The 27699-nt window shown below is 38.9% G+C and overlaps 1 protein-coding gene across 1 annotated transcript in view; it reads right to left on the reverse strand.

Moving 5' to 3' along the window:
• PARP8 (poly(ADP-ribose) polymerase family member 8) overlaps positions 1–27699 on the reverse strand; it is a 120148-nt gene that overhangs the window by 25759 nt on the left and 66690 nt on the right. Inside the window, exons 7-14 of the mRNA XM_040580285.1 lie at positions 27252–27346; positions 23723–23783; positions 22520–22610; positions 19577–19643; positions 17740–17865; positions 15056–15620; positions 12747–12800; positions 12548–12643 (exon numbers count right to left, since the gene is read on the reverse strand). Of these exons, the coding sequence (XP_040436219.1) occupies positions 12548–12643; positions 12747–12800; positions 15056–15620; positions 17740–17865; positions 19577–19643; positions 22520–22610; positions 23723–23783; positions 27252–27346 (1155 nt within the window). The remainder of the gene's footprint in view (positions 1–12547; positions 12644–12746; positions 12801–15055; positions 15621–17739; positions 17866–19576; positions 19644–22519; positions 22611–23722; positions 23784–27251; positions 27347–27699) is intronic.

Raw genomic sequence — 27699 nt, forward strand, 5'->3', positions numbered from 1 at the left:
TTTTTTGAAATTTTGTTTACAACCTCAAGAAAGTAAATTATCCTGAGACTAAAAGATGGCAAAGGGAACACAGGATGTGTCGTATTTGGTTTTTCTTTTTCCCCACTGTGTTATGATCCCAGAAATGTCTGAGCATCTGGAAGGGGGAAGTTAGGAAAATAGTCATTGTACTTATGGCAGACATTTGAAAGGCTTTTCCTCTCTCAGGTGGACACTGGAGCTAAGATCTTAAGGCTGGAGAACTGTAGATATGAGAAGCAAGGCAGCAAAATCTGCGCTCTGAAGAGAAGCAGACATTACTGTTAAGGCCTATATAATTCTTTTGCTTTTATGTAGTTGATGAACCTTTCTGCCCAGTGTATTTTGACTCTGCAGTCTAATGGCAAAAATAACACAAACCCTGTAGCTATACAGACATTTCAATTACCTGCCTTTATATATCCACCCCGGCTGCCTTCTAACCCAGAAGCCATTTCAAGAGTGCTTTTGGATCCTGTTTCTGAAATTTGTCCCAATTTAACCAAATCACATGATTCTAACTCAGAGTTCCCACAAGTGTTAGAGTGTTCCAAGAGAAGCTGGTATGGCCATTTCACTGTCCTCTGCTGCTCCGGTCATTACTTAGGTTCAAGCATTTACATTCCTTTCTTCCTCTCCAAAGTGAAAACATTGGCTTAAAATTAAGAAGCAAACATTTGGAGGTCTTTTGTTTGTCACATGATGATGACTCATTTATTCAATGTCACACTTCTGTATTTTGGGCTTCCACAATTGTGCATGCTAGAATCAATGAAAACATGAAAACCTAAGTTAATAAATCAACTCTGGAAGACAGAGCTTAAAAAAAATCACAAGCTTTATGGGAAAACTGGGATTGAAGGTGCTTTTACACTGCTGCTAATGTTTTGCATACTGTCAATGTGTCTCCCTTTATGGCATTTGCTTGTCTCTTCTCTTGTGATAGGATATGTGCCCTTGAGACAGAACAGTCTTGTTCTGACTTTGTATCATAAATATGAGAAATGTCAAGAACAAACAAGAGCAACTACACTAACACATTTATAAAAGCTACTTCCAATGTCATTTTTGGATACTCTTTGGTTCAAGTACACATACTATTCAGCAAGCTGAACTCTTCTGAACTTGCTTGAAAGCTAAGAACTTTCATGTACGTACATGGAAGTATAGACATGTTCTTACTGATGTACTGATGACTGGATCCACAAAGGTACAGAATGTCCAGCTTTTACTAGATTACTAGTTTCCACTAGGACTTATATACTTATGTATATATTTCCGAATGTGTGCCTCATCTTAGGTACACATGGATTATTACAACTACAACTATCACCTTAAATGCATGCAGAGGTAACTTTATTCTCCACTACCTGAAGAGAGCAACTGTAACTCCTCAACAGCAGCAGCTGCTAGTGGTCTCACATATACTTTGTTTTTCACTTGAAAGAAGAAAATTAACATTAAGGCATTTACTTCCACAAAACTGTTAGCTAAGTGAAGATCATTGCTGCTGAAAGGCTGTTTAGAAGGATAATTATTCCAGTGGGGAAAAGCCAGAAGAAAATAAGAGCTGGGCAATTAACCTGAGACTGCAAACACTTGGAAGCAGAAGGCACTGACAGAAGCAGAAAGCAATTTTTGAGCTTTTGAAGTTTTCAGGCTTTTCCTTTAGCTACTCCCATTCTTTGCATGCTCAGTAGCACCCACGCAACTGCTGCTGTGATGAAAAAGGGCTCAATCAGAGTTTCTGCATGTTACAATGCACGTGCCACTTCTTACAGCAATGGATGTGAATGGCAGACTGGCAAACCACCTAGGTACTATGATATATTCTGGTTCCTGGATTCATACACTGCTTAAAATGTTTTTCATTTGAAAAAGTCGAAACTTTCAGAGCCGATATTGATCTATACTGCTACTTTATAATACATGCTGCAGCTGTGCTCAGAAACACAGTGTACCACCCTTTCCTGTATCCTGAGGGATGTCACACAGACACTAATCAGGCTGCATGACTGACACACCCCAGATCTCTGGATCTAAAAGGAGAAGCTCAGGGAAGGCTCGCTGCCTGACTCAGCAAATGTAACAAATGGTAAAGGTGAAACCATTAGCGGCCATCTCACTTCTAAATGAAAGCAACAGGCATAGACATGAAATGTAACTTCAAGTCTCTGTTCTGTTTCCTACTTGCAACCATGGTAATTGTTAAGTTTTTCCATAGGAGGAACTTCTCTCTTTCTCTTCCTTACACTCACCAGAAGGATGAGGATATAATGTGGCAGCAATAATACTGAAAATGTAATAGACAGATATATATAGAAAAAAAGAAAACAAAGACAAGAAAGAAAGGCAAGAAAGAAAAGAAAGACACAAAGCAAGCAAGCAAACAAGGAAAGAGTGGGAAAGAGCAGGGGAGAGAGGAGGGAGAGAGCAAAGGAGCCTGGTAGGTAAAGGTCTCTTTGCAAGTAAGCTTTCCAGTTTTTAACGTTTATTTTAAAGTTTGTGTCAGTATGGGGTTTTAGATATGTCTTAACTATATTTGTAAGAAAAGGCAAAATAAGACTGGTGGCTAATTCTCTACTGCCCAAGTCTGTATTACTTAAGGATCAATTATTTCTGGAGCAGTAAGAATAACACTACTAATTCTGAAACAGAATCCAGAGCTGTAGGAAAATCTCTCTCCCAGGTCTATCACAGCTTACATCTGTAAGCCACAGCTGCAGATGAATTAACAAACACTACAGAAATCTCAGTTTTATCTACAGATCTACACATGAGGTAAAAGCAGTACCTGGAAGGCAGGCACTCACGAGGGAGGCACTTGAATACTTTCTATTAGTGCTGCTTAAATGCCTTATGTAAAATTCCCTTTCTCTGTAAAAGGACTACAGCAAAGCACGTTTGTGAGTTTAAGACACTTATGCTTCCTAGAGTGTTACAGAAAGGTCAATTCAATTCATAGTTGCTAAAATAAAAAGTTTTAGGTAATGTGTATCTTAGAACACACTCCCACAGAATTAAAAGGTAAAGACTTGAGTCCAAACTGAAAGATTTCTGTATCCACTGAAATCATTACTGAAATAATGCATAATTACCCTTAACTGTAACATAAGGTTCATCAAGCTTCAGAGTTTAAGCAATTTCTAATTATTAATCATCAATGCTATTTTGAAAGGCAAATTCAATGCATATTTGCATACTCTGCCATGGTTTATATTTCTGAGTGAAGCATCCAGCACTACTCATTGTGGATTAAAAAACCTATGATTTATTAAAAATAAAATTCAGCTTTGCATTTTAATAACATTTATTGACAAGTTTTTTGCTTTAAACTAAAGCACACATTTAAAAATAATCTCATTCACATTAAATTTTTACACTTACACAGAGTTAGGAATTGATTTAAAACTAAATAATTACCAAGAAATACACCTGTGTCCTCAATTTTCAAACTACTACAAGGAATTACAGAGGTGTTAGTCTAACCTTAGTTGCTCGAAAAAATTATGGAGAAGATTACACTGTGTGAGTAAAACATGGATTTACAAAGAAAAGTCCTGTTTAATTACTTTGATAACATTCTAGGATAAAGCCACCTGCCTAGTGGAAGAAAGGAAGGCTGTGGATGTAATTTTTCTTAATTTTAGTATGGATTTGGACTCTCCCTCACAGCACCCTCCTGGACAAATTGTCCAGCTGTGGGATGAGCGGCAAAGAGGTGATTATCCCACCGCATCCAGCGCCGGTGCGGCCTCCCCCCGGGTGCTGTGCGCGGTGCTGGGCCCCGCCATTTCAGAAGGGTGTGAAGGTCCTCGAAGGCGCCCAGAGGAGGCCAACAGCGCTGGTGGGAGGGCGGGAAGGGCCGGCCTGCGCGGGGCGGCTGAGGCTCTGGGCTCCTCTGGTTTGGAGCAAAGGGGGCTGAGGGGCGACCTGGCTGCTCTCTGCAGCTTCCTGGGGAGGGGACGTGGGGAGGGAGGTGCTGATCCCTTCTGCCCGGGATCCGGTGACGGACACGCGGGAATGGTTCCAAGCTGCGCCAGGGGAGGCTCAGACGGAACATTAAGAAGCATTTCTTTGCCAGGAGGGTGGTCAAACCCTGGAACAGGCTTCCTAGAGAGGTGGTCGATGCCCCAAACCTGTCAGTGTTAAGGAGTCGTTTGGACGATTCCCTTAGTAACATGCTTGAACTCTGAAGTGCCCTGAAGTGGTGGGGCAGGTGGACTAGATGATTATTGTGGGTCCTTTCCATCTGAAATATACTATTCTATGCTATTCTATACTACAATCCTAATGAAGTCAAGCTATTCTTAAGTTCTATATAGGTTTTCACGCTGCCAGAGAGCAGGAATAATTTAATACCCTATTTCACCATAAATCTGTAAGGTAAGCTCTCTGAGTAATTTCACAATATTCACGTCATACATGGAACACGCTGCTGAAAGACATGGGAGATACTACGGTGGTAAGTTGATAAACCTGTAGAAAGATGAGAGTAGACTGAGGCTGAGTAAGAAATGTCACTTGTTATGTTTGGTTTTGGTTTGGCTGATCCAGATTTTATTTTCTGCTTTTCATTTTTTCTGCATTCTTGGACAGCTTATATGGAATAATTATTTAAAAAAAAAATTTTACTTCCCAGGTATATGAAATAGATGGCAAATAGAGAAGGATTATAGAGTGCTAGCTGGGCAAGGTGCACTTTGGTACATTCTTGGCCACAAGAAAACCTATGCTACAGTGATTTTACTCTCTCAGTAAAAAATAAAGTGATTGAAATTCATTCTACTAAAGTATTGGTTGTAACTGGAAAGGTGTTTTTTCACAAAAGGAGATAAAACCATCCTATACTGAAGAGTAATGATAAGAAGGACCAGGGCATTATTCCACAAGAATCTTGGACTTCCACAAGTATCTTAGCTAAACTGCAGTCTGGCTAAACATGTTTGTACACCTACACTTTTCTCCATAGTTTGATGATGTTTATTCTACTCCAGAACACTCCCAATCCTAAGCAGTGTACTGTTACCAGAAAATCAATGCTACTTGTGTTTCAGCAGTGGCTAAGAATCTTATATACAAAGGACAGAGAAATCCAAGACCTGTTCAGGTCAACAGGAACTCACTGAGCCCAAGATTTCACCCATAATGAATAAATTGTAACTGAGCACTTTGGGATGAAACGCATTGTAAAAATGTAAGCTTACTAATAGATACATATATACCAGATAAGAACAAATATAAGAACAATAAAAACAGATATACCAGAATTACCAGACTGCAATTATTTTTACAGCTAAATACAAACAGCAGGTATTTCAAATATTGGCTTATGGTATTTTAGCATTTGTATTTTCGGCAAAACTTTTAACAGCAGAGATGTCTGTACCAGAGTACAAATTTCACAGAAACTAGCTTCAATATTTAGTTTCACTGAGTTTTTCAAGATTTCCTGCTTTATTCTGAAGAGGCCTCAGTCTAACACAAGATGGCACTCTAAAGAGATTCTTGACTGAAACATTATTGATATAGAAAGGGGGTTTTTTATTACCATACTGAATATATTCTTTTTTATTATTATTTTTGAATACTTTTTTTGTCCTGTATATTTGTCTTACAGGCCATTAAAATCCATTCAGTCATGCTGTTTTACCGATGGCTTTAGTATTTGTAAATGAGGAATTTGGGAAGACACAGACAGACAGATAACAGCCACATAAACTGCACTATGTAAAAGCTGAGTATGATCACAGAATTACAGAATGATTGAGATTGGAAGGGATCTCCGGAGGTCATCTGGTACAACACCCCTGCTCAATCAGGCTTTCCCAGAGCCAGTTGCCCAGGACCATGTCCAGATGGCTTTTAAATGTCTCCATAGATGTAGACTCTACAACCTGTCTGGGCAACCTGCTCCCATACTCAAGTCACCCTCAGAAAAGGTGGAAAAGGTACAGAAGTGTTTCCTGATGTTCCAATGGAACCTCCTGTGTTTCAGTTTTGCCCACTGCCTCTTGTCCTGTCACTGGAACCACTGAAAAGAGCCCGTCTCTGTCTTCTTTGCACCTTCCCTTTGGGTATTTATAGACATTATAAGATCCCACCTCAGCCTTCTCTTTTCCAAGCTGAACAGTTCCAGTTCTCTCAGCCTCTCGTTCTATGTGAGATGCTCCAGTCACTTAATCATCTTGGTGGCCCTTAACTACTCCCTCCAGTACCTCTATCTCTGTCTTGTATGGTGGAGCCCAAAACTGGACATAGTACTCCATGTGTGGCCTCACCAGCGCTAGGTAGAGGGGAAGGATTATCTCCCTCCACCTGCTGGCAATTCTATTATTTAACACAGCCCAGGATACTATTAAACTTCTCTAAGGCAAGAGCATGTTGCTGGCTTGTGCTCAATTTTGTGCTCGCCATGACCGCCAGGTCCTTTCCTGCCAGGCTGCTTTCCAGCTGCGTGGCCCCAGCATGTACTGCTGCCTGGGGCTGCGCCTCCCCAGGTGCAGGACTTGGCACTTCCCCTCGTTGAACTGCATGGAGCTTCTGTCAGTGCATTTCTCCAGCCTGTCGAGGTCCCTCTGCACGGCACCCTATCATTCTGGAGTTTCACCCATGTCTCCCACTTTTGTATCATCTCCAGACTTGCTGACGGTATACTCTGCACCATCATCCAGATAATTAATGAAGATATAAACAGGACTGGACCCAGTATTGACCTCTCAGGTACACTACTAGTTTCTGGCCTCCAACAAGACCTTGTGCCACTGATCACCACCCTCTGTGCCCAGCCATTCAGTGAATTTTCAGTCTACCTCAGCGTCTCCTCATCCAGCCCATGCATCAACAGCATGTCTATGAGGATCTCTTGAGAGCCAGCATCAAAGGCCTTATAGAAGCCAAGGCAGACAATATCCACTGCTTTCCTCTTTATCTACCAGACCAGTCACTTCATCATAGAAGTTTATCAAGTTGGTCAAGCATGACTTCCCATTTGTGAAGGTATGCTGACTACTCCTGATTTTCTTGTCCTTAATGTTCCTGGAGATGGTTTCCAGCCTTAACTGTTTTATCACTTTCTCAAGAATTGAGGTGAAGGTGACCAGCCTATAGTTCTCTGGCTCCTCCCCTTTTTCCCCTTCTTTCTAAGAGAGGAGTGACATTTGCTTTCCTACATGATAATATATTTCTGTTATACTTCCTTTAATAATAGTCACTTTTGTTAATGACTCATGATCTCATTATATTTAAATGTTTGTAGTAAAAGCACATGTTGAATTCCTAAAACAAGGTATCTCTCCTCTATAATACTATAGAGGTATCTCTATACTATAATAGCAGCAAAACTGTTACATGATTAAAATGCAACTTAAGTCCTCCCCTAGACTATTATTATCAGCTCTAGAGTAAGAGGAAGAATTTAACATGGCATTAAGAAAAGGTTAATAGCCTTCTAATATAGAACCAAATAATGCTGAGGTTTCTTTAGTACATTATTATGTCTGGTTTGGAAAATACATTTTTTAGGTAGATGAACCAAATTAGGTGGTTGAAAAGTACCACTGGAGGTCAGTTAGTGCTTTTTTTCTCTTGTACAGGACTAGCTTCACCTAAACTTTATCTAAAGTTTTAGATGAAGCTGAAATTAACTTTCATGAAAACTTTATCAAGCTCTAGAATAGGTTGCCCAGAGAGGTTGTATAGTTTCCACCCTTGGAGATTTTCAAAAGCCAGTGAAAGGCAGCAGATGAAACAAGCTCCACTTTCTGGGGCCTTTCATTAGAGATACCTGCCCCATGGGAGACTATCTCAGTACTTCAGAACGGACTTTGTGGAAGTTGTTAAAATTTCCTAAGTTTACTTCTAATATTTAGTGTAATATGGCAGTTTGACAAAAATCAGGATAATCTATTTAACTACTTTAATAACAAATATGTGAATGACATATCAACTGTTTGAAAATGACAGAAAAAAGGCTTTCAAGCAATTCAAATCTAGTCATTAATTACAAACAACTCACAGTCCATGTCTCACTCATCTAAACAACTTCTCTCTTGAGAACAAATTCAAAGAGAGTAACACAAGGCTAGTGATTCAAATGAGCAGACTCTTACTGTTTTCAGTAGGTTTAGCAGGTCTGCCTTCACAGTTTCTCCTCAGCACAAAAGCTATGTCTGGCCTTGTCTTCCCACTATTTTTCAAAGCTGAGCGAAGAGCTACTTCAGAAGACAGGTAACAGAGCTCCTGAGAGCTGCACAGCACAGGTTGCCTTGCAGGAGGACGCACTGTGATTCTTTACATGAGATAAAGGAGCTGTTTGGATGTAAGGGCTGCAGTCCCAACCCTTGCTTATGATTTCAAAGCTGTTTCTTAATCCTTCTATGATGAATGAAATATCTAGGATTCAGATGACTGTTAGGAATAACTGCATTAAATAGTCTACGTTATGCAAGATGTTAAATAATAGTTTTTTCTTCTTAAGATCCACCTATTCATTGAATTTTCCCTGTGCTCTGCAGAAAGACTGCAAATCATGCCATGCAGTGATATCAGGGAATCTGCAGTTTTCAGTGGTGTTCCATGTAAGTGTGTGTCTCTAAACATCCAATTTAGCTTTTGTAACTTTGTGTGCACCATAAATAATCATTAGATCTCAGTGTACTCTTGAAATAAATACTAAAGAAACATGCTGTGATGAGAAATTACATTAACCCTCATCTCATATAGGAAAGATGTGGAGAGCACTGCCTACTTTACTGGTTATTTTTACAAAGCGGATGGAATGAAGTGATGGACCATGGACCTTTAACACCTTTAACAGCTTTATGATGCATTATAGTAGCTTTCTAAGACTCCTCCTTCCATTCCAGAGAACCTTTGTCCTTCTCTTTCACAGTAATACAGCTGCAGTTCCTTGTGAGAGCATTAGGTTTGTGTTTTGCAGTTACTTCGTCTACATAATGTGGTTTTATCTACACATGCACTTGTGCAGTACACACAGGAACTCTATCTGTAATTCTGGTCTTCTGTATTTCAGGGAACTTTGGGAGCTCCAAAGAAAACTGGTTGTTCTGAAAGATCCGTATTTTACTCTGTAAAGAAATTCCCAAGAGAAACCTAAGAATTTTGTCCTTATTCATCTTCACAAAGTCACTAAGGTAGCCCCTTTATTTACCTTCAGTAAGTGACTGAGATATCCTAACAACATCCCAAGATTCCTGTGTACAACAGGATCCCTGAACTCGCAGGAAACATTTGCATGATTAGGTTAGTACTGCAGAATCTGGAGCAAGACAGGCATCCACTGTAACAGCATAAAGCCAAACATCATCAATTGTGTTATGCACCTGTTCTGCAACAGACATCTTCCAAACAACGGTATGTTTGCCATGTGGATCTAATGCCTAAATTAAGCTATACAAAAAGACAGATCTTCTTGTCATCAAGTGGCTTCTATCTTATGGGACAGATGATGTCAGGATTTTAAGAAAACCATGTAAATTGGAATAGATAATAAAAACAAAGCAACATAATACTGAGAACACTTGATCAGAGACAGACTGATTTAAAGATACTTTATAATTAAAATGAAAATATAGCCTGTAGAGCCTATCTGCAGAAAGGAAAGCCTCTCTCTCTGTTTTGCTTGGCATCTTCAGCTATCCTGAGGATGAGACATCTGAATTATGCAAGTCATTAATAGGCAGCACAAAAACCTACACCCAGGTATAAAAGTTGCAGTTATTAAAGAATGTAATTATTATATGATAGCAATCATTCAATTTTTTAAACTGCATTTCAAGACAATTAATTAAACTACACTGTAGTTCATGAAAGGTGTCAGGCTGACATACTGGAGGATTACAGAATCAAATCCCTCACTGGCTTCTTTTCAATTGTGCAAAACTCCACTAAACACCAGAAAATCAAGCCTAAATGAATTTTAAAATAAACATCTCTAGCAGTAGATTTGCTATGCTTTTATAAATTCATATGCCTTCTTTGTTGTTGAAAAATAGGTCCAAAAAATAGAAGGGAAACTCATCATTAAGGATATACACAGCCAGACATGACCCTGCATGCATCTGTGTGGAAGAACTATTTTCTAAAGGAAGAGGCTGGTGAACCATCCAGAGCTATTTAGTTTGTGGCATCTGTGATACAATCAACTACAGACAGAGCCTATCTAAGCAATGCCTTTGAGATACGGACATCTGTAGAAAATGGGATCTAGACACAGAATCTAAAAATGTAAGCAGACCATAGGATGGTCCTGATTATTATGAAGCCTGGTGAAGTTACTGTGGTATCAAAAGTCTGAGCACCCTAAAGCTCTTTATGAAGGCCAGGGATATTACATATGGGATCCATTAAGTGACGTAAGACTAGATTGCCATGTAGCCTTGCCTTAAATGAAAGCCCCCTGCATTCTGCTTAAATAAGTACTCTGTTTCTGAGATCTGCTGTTGCAGCAGTAAAGTGCTCTTTCAGTCTGGTCATTCTTTATTCTCTCTCTCTCTCTTATATATGCATGTATGGATGTGGAAGTGGATGTGGATGTGCAGCTGAAGCATGCAAATAAACCCTGCAATTGACTACTTTAGGCTGCCTCTACCAAAGCTCTCAGTAGAGCGAAGCATAAATTTCCTTTAGAACCTTTGGCAAGCTCATGCTCGACTCAAACTGAGATGCTTTCTCACCTTCCACAGAACTGCAAACTCATTAATAGCTCTATATTGCTTATGGAGTCATCCAAGCATACACAGAGCATGCTAGATTTCTTCCTGCTATCTCCTTCCCCCTGGTTTATATAATGAAATCCTTTCCTTTCTGCTGCTTCAAAGGCCCCGATGAAAATATTTAGTGGCCAATGCTTGCACTCCTCTGTGTTTCGAAGCACTGACAAACTCTCAAACAGATAGCTAAAAGGACTCCTCTTCAAGCTGAGGACAGAGAAAAGTAATTCTGAGGGATTTTAATCTCTAAGATGGGAAAGCAAGAAGATTCATTTTTTTATTTAGAGCACATGACTTTCTATCATTTTTTTTAATCGTTCATCATGTGAACATGCGTAAGTCCTACCATTTGCATTGTCCTATAGACAATAGAAGAGACCCACTAATTTAAATAATTATATTATCCAAACTTTACTTACTATCCAAACATTACTCATCTTGTTTTATCTCATCCTTGTTTTATCATCATCACATGTAATATGCACAGCAGTGTATTCAAAGATGAACAACAATTAACTGATGCCTTTTTCTAGAGGCTTCTAATCAGGGTGTGGGTGCTGATAAATCTGGCAGAAAACCATGTTTTTAAAAGGTAGATCTAAGCTCAAAGAGGCAAAGAAACACCCAATAGGATTTTAAAAATACAGAGGCTTAACCATGGCTTAAAATGGTGTTAACTGAATACGTAGATGCTTTTGCAAATCCCGTTAACAGCCTATTTGCATACCCTGCCTGCAGTCAGAATGCCTGACTCTGGAGCCACTGAGGGATGTCACGAGGGATGACACTGAGGTGACTTCTGCTACCAGATAAGCAATAACCCTCCTGAATTCTGTTCAATGAAACTATCATAGATGATGTCTACTTCAGCTTATGTGTAGTCGCTCACCACACTGTGAGGAAATGGCAGGTGTCACACCATTCATGCACTGGTATTAAACATTTTTCCATGGCTTTAACCTTTTAACATTACTCAAGCTTCCATAGGATTCAGGGCAGGTGAAACAACAAGGATTCTAAATTGCAAAATCAGTCCTAAAGGTATGAATTTTATTCTCCTAATATACTCTTTCACAAAGGTGCACTGATCCAGTAGCTCCAGGCAGAGTGTGTCTCTCTCTGTACGCATTCACCAACCACATGAGAGGCTACTCTGTTCAGCATGCAAAATTCTTGGTTCCAGGTTATACAGGAATGAAAGGAAGGAAGGACTGCTTAGCTGGCCAGATACTGGGCATATTGAACCACAACAGTGCCCCTGGACTAGGGCACTGCTACATCAGACACTTCACAGAGCCTTTTTTGTCACATTATGGAGGATGGCTCATTCCAGTGGCCCATCAGCAAAAGAGGGTCAGAAGAATTTCACAGTCTTGCAGCATTAACACCAGTGTATCTGAACTTGATATATAATGGTTTGATAAGAGCTCAAGGACTGACATGACCCTAAGCTTTTAAGAGAATGTCAGAGGACCGGGAAAGCATTCTTAATGCACTTCCTCTATCTTATCTGGTTGTGACTACTGTACTACAATAGTGTTCAGTGAAATTCGTCCCACCCTTTACATTTCTATGATATTACACAAGCATGATTTCCATCTTGCTTACTTGCAATAATTTTTTTCAAATTTACAGCAAAATCTAGTTAATATGCATTATGGGGTTTCCATCTTAAAAGGGTATTAGGATGAAATGCATCTGAAATAATTCAATAGTTTTATAACAGGTTTGTATGGTCCACTGCTATTTAAGGCATTATAAAATGCATTGTTTTTCCCAGCAAGCACACCACTTACCCTCAGCATTGGGCCATTCTGGAACACATGGGGTTCATCACAAACTACACAGTATTCATTCAATACTGGTATCCGCTGCTCAGCAAATTCAATAGTCTGAGAACAATGAAAATGAGAATAACAACATCTGCTTAAAAATAATTAACAGTCAGCTCATACCCCACAATGTTTCATAAATGGGTAAGATATGACATCCTACCTGCACAAGAAAGCCACGGTCTCGTACTGGAATGCATTTTGCACCATAATTTTGCTGCAAGGAAAAAGTTGAGGCAACTTCAGTGTTGGTAGACTAATTGTAAAGAATTTGTATTTTTTGTGTGCAAATATGTTAATAAAACAATATTTGCATATAAAAAATATTTTATTTGCATAAACCAGCCATTACAAATAATTGATTCTTTTAGTGTTTGCTGACTGTGGGGTAGATTTTTAGCATTTCTTTTTGATTCTTAAATCTGATAAGGTTTTGCAACTTTAATCTTAAATGGAAACAACCAGTGCCTTCACGCCATTTTAACAAGCTGGCATTTGGTAACTCCTCTTAAATTTTAACTGCGTATTGTCTATCCAAATATGGGCTATCTGCTTAGGCTTGAAAGACTAATGTAATCTCAGAACAGCTGAAAATCTTCTTCTTTTATATTTAATAAGATCTCACTTCCATAAGCACCATGCTAACAACATTCTGTGCTCAGATCCCAGTGAAATTCTTTCCGCCTTTTTCTTTCAACACACAGCAACATAAATTAGAAGGAACTTTTGTTACAGGAGTCAGCAAGGTACAAAATTCCCTCCAGGCTGACATCTATCTCAATCAAACCTTGTTTTGAATAAAAGTCAGATCAGCTTTTTTTTTGGTTTTGTTTATAGGCTTATTTCCTTTAATTTCTCTTAACTGCTTAATTAGGAAACTTTTCCCTTTTTTCTCCTGGGAAACAATCCTAATTGTATTCATATATGAGATTTAGATATTTTAGCTGAGAACTGAAGAGAAGTTAAGGGTTCTGATTCATCACTTCCACATTCCGCTGACCTCAAATCGAAGTTGGGCACAGACTACCCATACATCTGATGCCTGCATGTAAAATGCGACATGGACCCTTGATGCCCTTCCACTAACATCAGTTAAACCGCACCTGACCCATGCACGTGACGATTTTCCCTACAATAAATGCATTGTCGCAACAGATTACTGGTAGTTTTTATAGACTGCCAAGCAGGGCTTGCATTTCTTCTACTATCAGCTGATAACATCAGTAATGAAACCACTTAAGTAAATTTTTCATTATCTTATCAAAACCAACGGGACTTTTCCTATTAATTCCAAGAAAGAAAAGTCTTGCTATATTAAGACATCCTCTGCTGGTTCAGAAAAAAATGCATTTCTAAACTGTGACAAGTACAAAGTCTGTTGGATCACCTTAGATTAATTTTGCTGTGCACATTACATGAACCAACGACACAGCATGTATATAAATGATTTTACGATAGTATATCACTGCTTTTAGATTTGATGAATATAGCTCACAGCTTATTAAACTAATTTACCGCAAGACATAGCACACTCAATGTAATTTCATTATTCAGAATGCACAATTTTGAATATAGGTATGGCATTTTAAGCAAGAATCAGCTTTTTCTTACTAAGAACATCAAGGTACCACCAGGCTAAGGGAGTGGAGAGAGCTATCTCCTAAGCGCCTGTCCTCAGATCTAACACAGATAACAGACTGGTGCTTTGAAATAGCGCAAACAGACCCACTCTTTCCTCTAAAGTATAAAAGCCATCTTTTAAGAGGCAGAGGCAGAAGAATTAATTTTGAGAGCTCTTTCTTAAATTTATGAATATATGCTACCCTTTGTTTTCCCAATCAATCACGCCTCTGGGGAAAGAAAGGGGGTCACTGTAGGCCTAATTCCTTCCCTGACCTCCAGCTTTCACCAGCATATTTGAAGGTTTAACCTTCCACAAAGCACAAATGCACAAGAGGTGAGCTGAATCATGACTGCATTCCTTCCAGTATGGTGATGATCACAGATGCAAAGACCAGAAGGAGAGGTGACTTGGCATCCAAATAAGCCAATGGACAGTTGCCTCCCACACGAAGCAAACAGAGAAATGAGAAAAGACCTGTGCAACCAAGCCAGTTTTGCAGCACAAAAGCAAACACTCTGTCTTCTTTCTGCAGCAAGAAAGAAGGCAGGGAACGAAGTGGATGACTGAACTTTTCCCACAATCAGCAGCTGTACATTGAGCTGTATTCAACATGACACAAAATCTCTGCCTTGACCTAAGCAAATTCTGATTTTATAACTTAAACATATGTGCATGCACAGTTATTTACATCCTCCTTAAAAAGTTGACTCCATTGCTCTTATCTTCCAATATATTCAATATATCCAATATGTTTATTAACATATGTCCTAAGTATTAATGCCTGTGCCTAGTAAGCACATTTGGAAAATAATGAGGAAAATGAGCAGAATAAAAAAATCAATACGCACAGCAGATTGTGAAGGTGATGATGAAGATGGCGTTAAGATACCAATAAGCCCTGAGGTAAGAGAGAGCCTCCTGCTCTCTGCTATGGTGGACTCCTTGAAAGGCTCCATTTTGGATGATTTAGGGGCATTGGAATAAGTCTTGCTGAGTAACTTGTGATTCTTCAATCCATCTAATTCTTCCATTCTAAGATTACTGGAGTATGACCTGCTCAAAAGTTTGTGGGGCTTCAAGGTGCTGTTGTGCTCACATCGAGGGTCCCCGGAACACGACCTACTTAACAGCTTAGGGGGCTTTAAAGTGATGCATTCCTCCTGCTTGACGGCTGAAGAGCAAGAACGGTTCAACAGTTTGTGTGATTTAATAGCCATTGTCTGTTCAGCCCTAGGGTCACTCGACAATGAGCGGCCAAAGGTTCTGTGAGATTTTGTGGCACACACATCCTCTGCCTTCACTGTGCTAGAGCAAGTCCTTCTCAGTAGCTTGTGAGTCTTGGAGATCCCATCCTGTTCGGACTTCAGTTTTGATTTATTTTTACCACAGCCAGGTGGAGGATAACTTGGCGACCTTAAAAATAAAAGAAGACAAAGTTGGAGAATACTTGAAATCTTGTGCAAATCAACCAAGATCATACATATGTAAAAATTGTTAAGTGTCATCTGTCTTTATATATTTCACTAGTGGTAAACACAACCCAACATTAAAAATATGAGTAATTGCATGTAGGACTGATTTTCCAACACCAATATGAGTATCAATACCAAAGAGACTCCTATTTACACACCAGCTCATTGATCAAAAAGATGAGTAACTACTTAAGTGGAAGTTACACCTATATCCTTCCAGCTCTTTATAAAGGCCTCTATGCCTCTCAACAAACAAATTTATTCAGGAAATTATCTTTGAAATGAAAACCATGTATTTTACATGAGATCATAACACTTTTTCCTTATCAAAATCTATCTTTCCTATGTAATCTTCATGGCACAATCCCATTAAAGCTATTGTCCTCTGGACACAGCATAACAAATTCTGTGGCCTGATGCACTGGAAGATATAATGAGCAATGAAACTTGCAGGCAGTAAATCAAATTTAATTCAGCTCAAATGAACATTATTCTTAAAAACCTCAGAATAATCTGCGTGTTTTGTGGAAGACAATTTGATGCCTTCCTTTTCTGTTTTAGACAAATTCTTGCTGTGTAACTTTAGAAATGAGAATGTCAGGGACATAAATTATGAGTGCAGAAAGTAAACACCAAGTTTTTGCAAAACAACTTTCACATGAACTGTCACATTTATATGAGGTTCACATTTGCCTGTCCTTGCAAAGCATGAACATGTATCAGATATGCTGAATAATTTTTCTATGCTTTAAAAGAAACCCAAATTTTTGGAGTATTTTTTGGCCTTGGATCGAATAGAAAAGAAGTGAAAACCCAAGGGGAGATGCTGGCAGGTTTCCCCACCCTATTAGCAGGTGGTGACAGTGTAAGATGCACATGGAGGTTGCTGACTCACTATTGCAGTTGGCTCACTACCACCGTCCTGCAGACAGGAGGTAGGAATGATGCTCTAGGGAGAAAGGGTGCCCCTGCATTTGGGCTGAGCCACTTTCAAACAGGTACTGCAGCAGCAGACAAATCAAAAGAAAGACTGGTCTGGCTTTCGTGTGCCCTTTCTGAATAAAACCAAATCCCAAGCTACAGCCTGTTCTAGGCAATGGTGTGAGGCATGGCAGGGAACGGGTAAGCTTTCTACTTAATACACCACCCTCCTCTCTGCCTTTGAAAGACAAATAATCTTTTGTCATCTTTGACATCCCTCCCTTATTCAATGTGAGTGACTGTGGTATTCCCTCTCTTTTTTATACAAGGATTTTATAAAGGCAAAATTCATCAAAAAGGAAGACGGTTTGAAGAAGTATTCAATTGAAAATCACAGAAGGGGTGATCTGTCAGCCCTTCCTAAGCAGGAAACCATGCTAGAGTAAATAGTTACATTCCTGGAAAAAATCAGAGCTTGATTTTACATACACTAGAGAGTATGAGTAACTGGCAGAAGTCATAATGAATTCAAATGCACTATTCACAAACTACTTTTTATATTTTTAATGCCTTTGTTCTTTGAAATTCTGTGCCTGCATTTTACAAGCGGTGAACATTACCGTACTCAAACAATGGAGAGGGGTGGCTGCCTATCAGCTCTAAAAATTATTCTTTCATCAATGACCATTTTACTTTTAAAAAAATTAAAAATACACACAGCTGTGGAAAGAACAGCTAGACAACCACAATTAAAAAAAAAAGTGTTATGTTAGATATTACTTGTATAAATTACATGTATTTATATTCTTGCTATTCAAGTAACAGTCAAATGCTACCAAGCTAATGAAGATATAAATACAACAAGTAAAATGAAATAAAATCAATTATTTTCAATTCCAGATGAAACATGGCTCTTTCAGAGAGCAGGGCACTGAAATGTCCTGCCTTCAAATAGTCTTAAAAGCTGCAGTAGTACCTAGTTCACTTTTGATGTCATGCAAGGCAAGGACTGGAAATCCATGAGGTAAGATATAAATAGAGCACTTCTCCATGGAGAAAAGTCAACATTTCACTTCTCAAGGTCTGCTGTGGATTTTGAACAGCATATGGTGCTAACAGCTCCTTTTCCTTGCTATTACCTGCGCAATGTAGAAAAGATGTGCAGAGGGGATTTCACCCTTTTGTCAGACATCTTCTTATTGTGCGTACAATTAGATTTTTCTTTGCTATTTTTCCACTGTTGTGTAACAAACGTCTGCATGATTCTGCAAATTAAGAAAGAAAAAAAGATATTATTTTCCTAGGCAAGACATACTCATTTTAATACTGGGGTGTCTCTGCTCACCATGTAGGCAACACAATGCAATGTCCTCACTCTACAGGCAGAGTTTTCCTACCATGTATGTGGACTGACGACTGGGTGCCTCAGCTCCTCAAAAACTCTTTTTTTCTCCACGTGAAACTAATTTACACAGAACTCTTCCTGAGAATACGGTCTGCATAAACAACCACTGCAAGACTTACGAAACTATGCCTCTCATGGAGATCTAGAGACAAACTGATTCAAAAGCATCCCAAGCAACTGTCCGCATCTGTCTCCCCAGCGATTACACAGACAGGCTACAGCATCACGCTGCTCAAGTAGGAGTGTATTCTCCTAAGGCACAAGCATGAAGGTAGGGATGTTGACTGTTACACTACCCAGAGAGCGTTTACAGAGAAGACAGAGCAGACACTTCCCAGAGATGGACAGCAAAAGGCAGTGCTCACAAGTTGCAGCAAGAAAAGCTAAAAAACCCTACAGGATAATAAAAAGAAGACATCCACAGGAAGAGTGGTTAAATACAACAGGTTGCCCACAAAGGCTGGAGATTTCGGAGCTCAGCTGCCTCAGACTCTGAGTGAACTAACTCAACTTTGAAGTTAGTATTACCCAGAGCAGGGGGTTGCACTAGATGACCTCCGGTAGTTCCTACTCTGTGACTCTAATCTAGCAGCGGGCATCTGTGAGTGATACTGTCAAAATGGAAGTTGGTAATGGACTTTTTTGAAAATTTAGTGACTCTTTAAAGATTAATATCCTGTTGCTGCAGCCATGAGGGGCCATGGGGTTCGTGGCTATTCTGACTTCTGCTCAACTGTGAGTTATGCAGCTATGTCCTTGAAAATGTGTTATGGGAACTTTTAGTAATTACCCAGTGCACAAATCAGACAGTGCAAGTACTGAAACATATTAAGAGACTGTTCATGTCTGGGGAGTGTTTCACTTTTTTTCTTCAAAGTCATGTACTATACAAATTTTAATAACATTGCTTCATTTCTAAGGTTACAAAAATGCTGCACTGAATTTCTTTCAACACGAAACAGTGAAAGATTTTTTTTCTTAGAGGAATTCTTAACATTGCAATGGTCAGATATTAAAGCCTATTTTATTGTCATTTTAATACACATACACAAGCATACATGAAAAGATGACTGAGCAAAATTCTATTAAATTGAATTGTACCATGAACACATGAAACTGCTGGGTTTTTCTACTATTTGTCCCTCTTGTCCTCAAAATGTGGATGGCCCAATTACTGCGGTACATCCTGCAGGCCACCATGAAAGCATAGCCCCCTTAGGGTATGCATGACGCTCAAAAATCCTGCTCCAGAGGCTTCACCATCTAAGCAGAAACATGAAATTGAACACATCTAGCTACAGTATTTTGAATTTTTGTAGCTTACTGGCTGAATCGCAGCAAAGTGACAGAAAACCTGGCAGGCAGCACAGATTAGGCTCTCCTCAACAACTGTCAAAACTGAACTTAAAAAGGCAAATCCTGATATTTTTTATTAGAAGTAGAACAAGTTCAGACCACTTTGATCCAACCAACCTGACAACCTGTGAATTTTATGCTACCTGACTTGGTCTGGGAACTAAAGAGTGTTAGCATTTGCTTAAAAACAGGAGTTTACACTTTTCTAGACTTACTTTTTCAGCTGATGTCCCAGCCCAAATCTTTCCTTAGTAGAGATCTGGAATACATCCACAGTTGGCACTATGGAAAAAGGAAACATTGTTGATATATGAAATTACAGTAATGATCAAAAACTCATGACCATATAAGTCATATTTAAGGACCCTGTTCTATCTGGACCTTTACTTTAGACAATAGCATTGAAGCAATGATGAAAGCAGACATGTCATCTAAGTCTATTAAGAAATGAATGGTCCTTTTCAGAATATCAGTCAATATAATTTGTAATTTTACAAATGAGTGTTTTAAAAATTGAATTTCCCTCAATATTTCTTTTTCTACTAATTTTAATTACAAAAATGCATATTTGTTTTTTATATTATGTAACTACTAGAGAGCAGTATCAGATTAAATGTATCTGGACTGGTAATTAATTTTGCCTACTCTCTTAAAAATTTTTTCCAGGTAAACAATCTTTACACACTACAGTTCCTGTGACTATGAAGAAAATCCAGAGTGGAATAAACTTAATTGGTAACTGGGTTTTCTTTCTGAGGGCATTTTACTATAAGATCCATAATCATCATCTAAGTGGCTGATATATCAATTCCAGTGGCCAAGAATTACCTTGAATTTTCCTCAAGACCATCCTAACATTGTTATGTCCATATTAATCTGTCAGAAATTTGAGAGTGTATTGGGTGAACGCTGGAAATTAGCTCCTGGTAATACTAAAATACTTTAATAACATTTACTAGATAAAAGTGGCAGATGGAATCCAGCACTTGTTGAGAGAGCCTCAGGTCCTCAAGGCAGGACAACAGCCAACACACATTACAAGGATGAATAGACTTTATACTTCATATTATGTAAGGTGGTAATGACTACAGTAAAGTAAAAAAAAAGGAATGCAAACAGCAAATCTGAAGTTGGTTCAAATTTTATTACAAAAAGCAAATCAGTACTTTAAGATCTACATTATTCTGATTACTCAGAAAGCCAGATTTTATTTGAAAAATCAAAGTTTATTTCACTTTAATAAATTATATTTTTAAATACAACACAATATATCTAACCTGGCCGTTCAATTTCACTTAGTTCAAAGCCTTGCAGATACCCTTTCTCTAATGTTATTATTCAAACATACTCTCATCTTTTAAAGAAAAAATGATGATTTTTTCAAAAGGAATTAATGATTTGATTAGGGTTAGCAATGTCTTTAGATTGCCAAATTTAGGACACAGGGTAGGGGGGGAAAACTTTAAACGAGAATCATCACACCTAGACCAGCAGTCTTAAGACCTGACATCTAGACTACAATTGCTGGCTAAGCTCTACAGCCAGAGGAGACAGCCCGATACCTCCAAAGGCTGATTTGTCCTCATGTAAGACAGGTTTCTAAGGCACATGGGAGGAACTGTCCACAAGTACAATAGTGAGACAAGCTATTAACTAGAGTAATGACTACCTAAAATCACAGTATTACACAGCTACAAGGTGGTACTAATACCCTGCATTGTGCTTTGGAGCATACTGCATTTCTGTTGCTTTAATCAATCAACAGAAAGTACTACAGGACAAAAAGATGTAGCATAAAGCCATGGCCCTGTAGTCTCAAAAAAAAAATAATTAAGAGGGAAAGGGAATTCACAGAGAAAGGATCTTGTTAACACAAAAGATGGTGGATCTCATTATCCTTTTCTGTTAAATAAGGAGTCGTAGCTGCAACAGCATCTGAGCTCATAAATCCAGTACCAGCGAAGCAGTTGCCTCTGGCCCTGATCTTGCCTTTCTCAGTACGCAGGCACTCCCACAGTCAGTTAGCTGCAGGAATGGGAACTAAGCATCCCATTTTAACCTTGTCAACAGGGCAGAAGAGATCTTGTTGTTACTTCTCATTTCACTGGACCATTCCTTACTGCATTCTGCTTTTCACCTTCACCTTCTCTTATTTGCTGCACTTTTTTATTTTTTAGATTACATTTTGAGAGAAATATTCTGAATAATAACACTGCTACCTGCTATGGCAAATACATATTTTAAGATCTCCATATTTACAAAAAAGATTGAAGTAATAAAATACAGACACAAAGAACAGTCAAGCAAAAAAAAAATATCTGATGTAATGAAATGCTTACTTGAATGAACAGAATATATTTTACAGTTAGCATCGGTAGGCAACATATCCTATAAAAATAGCTCATTGGGACACATCTTGCTAAACATATTATGACTGAAAATATCTATTGATTTTCCAGAGGCAGAATTCTCCCACGGACACAAGCCTGAACTGACAGCTTGTACTGGAAGCCTCCAAAGCTGGGCAAGTTATGATCCAAATTGCAACTCAGTTCTGACTTCCCACTGTAAAAATACATCTGGAGTTGACCCTTGCATATGAAGTTGATTCTTCAGGAGTCTGACCACTTTTACTCTCGTGAGGAAGCTTTACTCACCCAACAACTCATTTAAATCTAAAGATTCCCAAAGTTCACACAGTCAAATAGGGTAGTTACCATGGCCTGATTCTTCAAATGTGCATGAAAAAGGGCATTTTCATGTGCTGCACAGATCTGTGTACGCGTACCTTACCGGTGACATCTCATCTATGCAGATGACACCTGGTTTCCAAAATCAGGAAATCACACATTAGAAACTGTAACTCTTCATTCCTTAACCCTGGTTCCTAGGGGAAGCAGTTGCATTTCATAGGATATCAGGAAAACAGGTTCCAAAAATCAACCTATGAAAGTTTAAATTAGGTGCCCATGTCATTACTGAGGGCCTAGCGTGCAAATATATGTCAGCGTAAATTCAAACCAGTAGGACTGCTCTCAGCAGTAAATCTAGGCACATGCAGGGTAAAAGATCTGGCAGTGAATGAGTATCTATTACCTAGTACATGACTCAGACTGAAAGAACGTACAAGGTACATGAAGAATACACAGGTGACTAACCTGGACCATTTAAGTACTGTGTAAGTGAACAGTGCAACCGCACTATTATAGGCTCTGTGCGAATTACATCCCAAGCCACAGCAATCTCTTCCTAGTTCAAGACAGAAAGAAAACACACACCATTAGACATCATGAGGAACTGTTGCATTTTGTCAGTCTACCTTAGGGTTGTAATAAACACCATCCATTCATTTACCCAGTTGTGGAATATCTACTCCAACTTCAGACTTGAGACTTAGGACATAATATTGCTTGCTGATGCCCCTGAGAGGCAGACTGCTTCCAGTTCTTGAGTATGCTCATTTCAACTGAGCACAGGTTTATACACAATACTACACCTACAGTGCTGGCAGACACATTCCCATCTGTCAAGAGATACCGCTTCACAGCTGAGAAGCAAAGAAGCAAGCAAAGATGGAAAGGACACTCATCCCATAACAGGGCAAGGGAAAATTTTGCTTCTTAAGACTAATCAAAATAATTCAAGGTATGATCAGATTTTCTTAGAATTTTAGAAAAGCCCAAGAATAACTATCTTATGTGCTGTGCTGACCTGAGGATGTATCTCATTGTATCAATGACCTGAGAATGAGATGTATCTGTGCAGAAGCTAATGATGCCCCTAAAAGCACCAATATTTATTCTCTGTCTAAAGGACAGGAAGTTACTGCACAGACGAGGTAAGGAAGTGTGGAGTTAATGACAGCATAACTGCTACAGAAGCCATGCTGCCGGTTGACAGCACCACTGTCCTATGTCTCCTTTGCCACTTAAGCCTCTCCCTAAACAGCTGTAGAAGTTGAGAAGCACATAAGAGAGCTCCAGCCAAGGTCTTCTTCCCTCCAGGACTCTATGCAAAGTGCTTTCACCTAACTGATGCCTAGGATAGCAAAAAAATAGATGTATTTAATTCATATCAGTTGAATTTAGTGAAATTTAAATCAGTGAATTTACCATTCACAATGCATGTTTGAAAGGAAATACACATGCAGTAATTAAAGGCCTACAAAGCATTTTAACAATGCAATCATAAAAGAAACAGGACAGCTCTCCACTGAGTAGCAATCAATAAGCTGACAGCCACTTGTGAGGATCAAGTCCCCAAAAAAGGAAAGTCTCAGTGGTTGTCTCGAGAGCCTGATGTGTAGCAGAATTAAATGGGTATTAATGTTCATTATGTAATTGTGTGATTACATTACTTACATCAAGAAAGCTAACATCAATATGCAGATCAATATCTACATCATCAATGGCTCCATATTCCCTGAAAGTAAAGAATTACATTACATTAGAGCTCTTTAAGATACTCCGCAGCCCAGGAGTACTTGTAACAGGGAAGACTTCACAAAGGATAATCTTGTTTGTAAAATCAGAATGGTTATAAAATACACATTTACATAGATTGGACCAATATTCCCAGTGGGTGACTGTCTGCTGCACCGGGACTTTCTTTCAGTGGATTTTGCTTAAACAGGTTCAATCTTTTTTTCTACTAATTCTCCCAAATTCTTCACCATTGCTACTACGTATTTTTATCTCACATATTGCACATATAAATCAAGAAAACAGTAATGGTCATGTGCTGCTCCTATTTATGACAAAAGAAAACCCTAGTTAATTTTCAGAAGTATTTCAGGTTAACAGCCAGCAACCTACTGAGAGGCTTGAGATAAATCATTGAAGACAAATACAACATAGCCTAGAGGGTGGCATATTATACCTGTGGGATTGCTTCATACATTCAAGCATTTGTTTGTCAAAACGTAAAGATTGGCCCGTAACGTGCTCAAGGCAATAGTTACCTTACTTCAGCTGTTATGTGTAGTATTGCTGGAATCCCCAAGGTTCAGATTTAACTTATGCTCATAGGTGTTTCATTGCCGTCTTACATTTAAAGTGCAACGGTTTTGGCTCTTATTTTCTGACTCATTCTGACTGCCCTCCCCCAATGTACTTGAAGACTTCTGAAAAATAGGGCTAGAAAATATTCACACACCTAAATAAAAAATTGCTTTCCTTTAAATTACTTAAGAGGACAACACTGTAAAAGTGCAATCACTCTCAATTTTTCAGATTAGCTTCTAGTGAGTTTTTTTCTTTACACTGCATTTCTATGCTTCTGCTCACAGTGACTTCGACGCTTTTCTATTAAACCAGACAGAGACAGTGCACAGTAGCAGCTGGGCATAGACAAGTTGATGAGGTAATTTTATAATACAAAGTTATTTTTGTGACTATAACTACCTCCTACCAAAGTGGCTTCTCAGCCCATGGTAGGGCCCAGATCACACTGGAAATTTCTTGATCTCTTGTGAGGCTTGGTGGAAGCAACCCCTTCCACCAAACCTTGGCATCTCAGTGGTTCTTTCTGGTAAGGGCAAACCCAAAGTCTCTCTCTAGACCAGACGTGTCCACCTGTGGCACACACAGGGCAGGTAAATGGCTAGCCAGGGCTGTGTTACCTGGAGGCTTCCCAACGACTCTAAGAGCTGCTCCAGAGTTTGCTCACCCAGATCTGTGCACGTGCTTGCTGATCTCCTACAGCTTACTGAAGACCTCACTTCGAAACAGTGAAATTCTTCACCTACTGGACGGCTTAGCCATTATCCTACGCAACAGTGGCCTCAGATTTTTTTGTTAATTTTCCAGAAGATCCAAAGAACATATTGTTATGAACTCTTAAGTGGTATTTATGAACACAGGCTGGTGTTATTCACATGTCTGAGGTTCAAAAGGCTGTGAACAAGCATGATTTTATCAATTACATGGAAATACACTTGAACTAATGAAACACAGAAACATTAGTGGAAGAAGGGACAAAATAAAAAGAAGTTGTAACTGTGGAATTTCCATACTCACTGAAATCCCTCTGTCCCCACTCCATTATCATCTAGAAAATGGATTTTAGACACATGATACTGACTCTAGTTTTACTTCCCCAGGCTGAAAGGAAGGAAGAAATCATGTTTTCTTCCAGAACCTGCAGCTTATGATCTGCTGCCTACAACGGCTCTATGAACACATCTTGATTTTGAAGGTCCCAGAGGTCCTCTGCCTGTCAATGCATACACAACATAAATAGATACTAAAGAGTTTGGATCGGTCCAAACTGGTCCACAGGTCGTACTCATAGCTTTGGTGGACAGATTTCAAAGGGTAGTGGTGAAAAGCACGCAGGTATAGGAATTTCACTTTTATATGTACAATTGACTCTGTGACAGCAAGAGACTACTGAAAGAGGGTCAGCTGTCTAGGAAGTATGCATCTTAGTGGGTGTCACTGTCAGACAGACTTCTCTTTCCACAGAGAAGTGATGATGCAGGAGAGAGATGAAACTAAATGCTTAATGCTGTGTTTCTCGTTTCCAAGAATTAAGTATTTTCAACTGCAGCAGTTTCCACATGGCAAAAGCAGGCACAGATACTAATCTCTGTTAAAGTGAGCTCAAGGAGATCACGCTTCCAATGAAACAGTTGACTCAATAAATTATATGTATTAAAGTTTTCAAAAAGTTAAATATGATGTTTCAATCTTAGGAGTCTGAGGGAGCCTATTATCAAGGTATTCTCAATTTCACAGTTATAAGTTTGGCAACTAAACATTTATCTCATTAATTTCCTAAATCCATGTAAAACTATTTCGATTTCAATTGCCTGGGCCTTTGAAATGTAATGAAATTTCCACTTAAAAGGTATAGTACACCACAGTTGTAGACATGCTCTCTCTTCTTAAGACAAAAATAACAGAACTTACTGTTTAGAGGTTAATGGGAATTGTTACTTGCAATATATGTATACCTAAAGTTATCTTCTCTGCATTTTATTATTTGCTTTATATATTTCTTGTTTTATAACAATGTCAGTACTTTCGTGGTCATACATCTCATAGGTCTGTTACATCTTTCCTATGTGTTATTTTTATGAAATTATTAGATTATATAGATGGAAATGAAGTTATAAAAGACCTGAAGTGCATTAAAATCATCATACAGCTATGCCCTAAGGCAGAATCATGCACTCTTATAAATGCCCAACAGAATTTTTGTGTAATTAATCTTTGCAATCTATCTTCGACTGAGGTTCCAACGCTTCCCTGCATAGGATACTTTAGATTCCCACAATTAGAAAGCTTTCCTAAAATCTAATAAAATTCTTGTTTGTTGCTAACACAACTAGGTTTTTGTTGTCTCTCTCATGATGACAACAGAGAGCATTTGATCATTTTTCTATCTACAAACAACATATTTGAAGAAGAACTGTTATTATGTCTTCTCCTTCTCTTTCTTCCAGACTAGACAAATCCAGTTTCTTCAGCCTTTCCCTAGGAAAAACATTTACTAGATGTCTTACCATTCCCCTTGTTCACCTCCAGGGCAAAAGACAGAATATGACAGAAAAGGAATTTAACAAAGGTTTAGAGTAATGCTGAATAGTAATTTTCAACAAAATGTAACAGCCTGATCAAATACCAACTGAACAGCAAAAGACAATGATATTTTTGAACAGGCTTCCAGGGCTTGTCCTCAGCACTGCCAGTTGTATCAGTACTCAACCACAAAAAAAAGAAAAAACAAAACCAGCATTATTGCTAGCTAGTAGTGTTCCTTCCTTTTGCCACACCATATGCAGAAATCACCAGAAAATACTTGTGCTTTGGAAGTCAGGGAAGGTCTACAAGGAACTCAACCTCCAAAATGTTAAGGTTCCACAACAGAGAAAGGTCAGTGTCATACCTGAGAGATACTGCATTAGGTCCATAGATCTCTCTCACTGCTGTCAAATCAGCCTCCAGCTGTGGGTGCTTGTGAAGTTCTCCATCATAGCTAACCTACCAGGGAAAAAAACCAAAAACATAGGAATTCTTATTTATGACATTACTGGCACCTGATTTAGACTTTTAAAAGTTCCCCCTGCAAAATATGCTGCATGAAGATTTCTTAATGCCACGCTCAGAAAGGGCACTGTGTTGATTAGCTGAAGCACTCAGGTGGTCTAGCTCTGCTAAGTAATGTGATTTGCAAAGCAGGCACCTCACCATGAAATTTTTTTGAGGGTCCCACTCCTGTTTGTGCAAAGAGAAGCTGCAATGGACTCATCTCTCTGCCATCTTGTCCTGGGTTTTGTTCTGAGACTCTTACACATTTTAAAACTGTTGAGAAGAACCCTCTCAGTTCATCCCAG

The sequence above is a fragment of the Falco naumanni genome, chromosome Z (assembly GCF_017639655.2).
Source record: "Falco naumanni isolate bFalNau1 chromosome Z, bFalNau1.pat, whole genome shotgun sequence".
Taxonomy (NCBI): Eukaryota; Metazoa; Chordata; class Aves; order Falconiformes; family Falconidae; genus Falco; species Falco naumanni.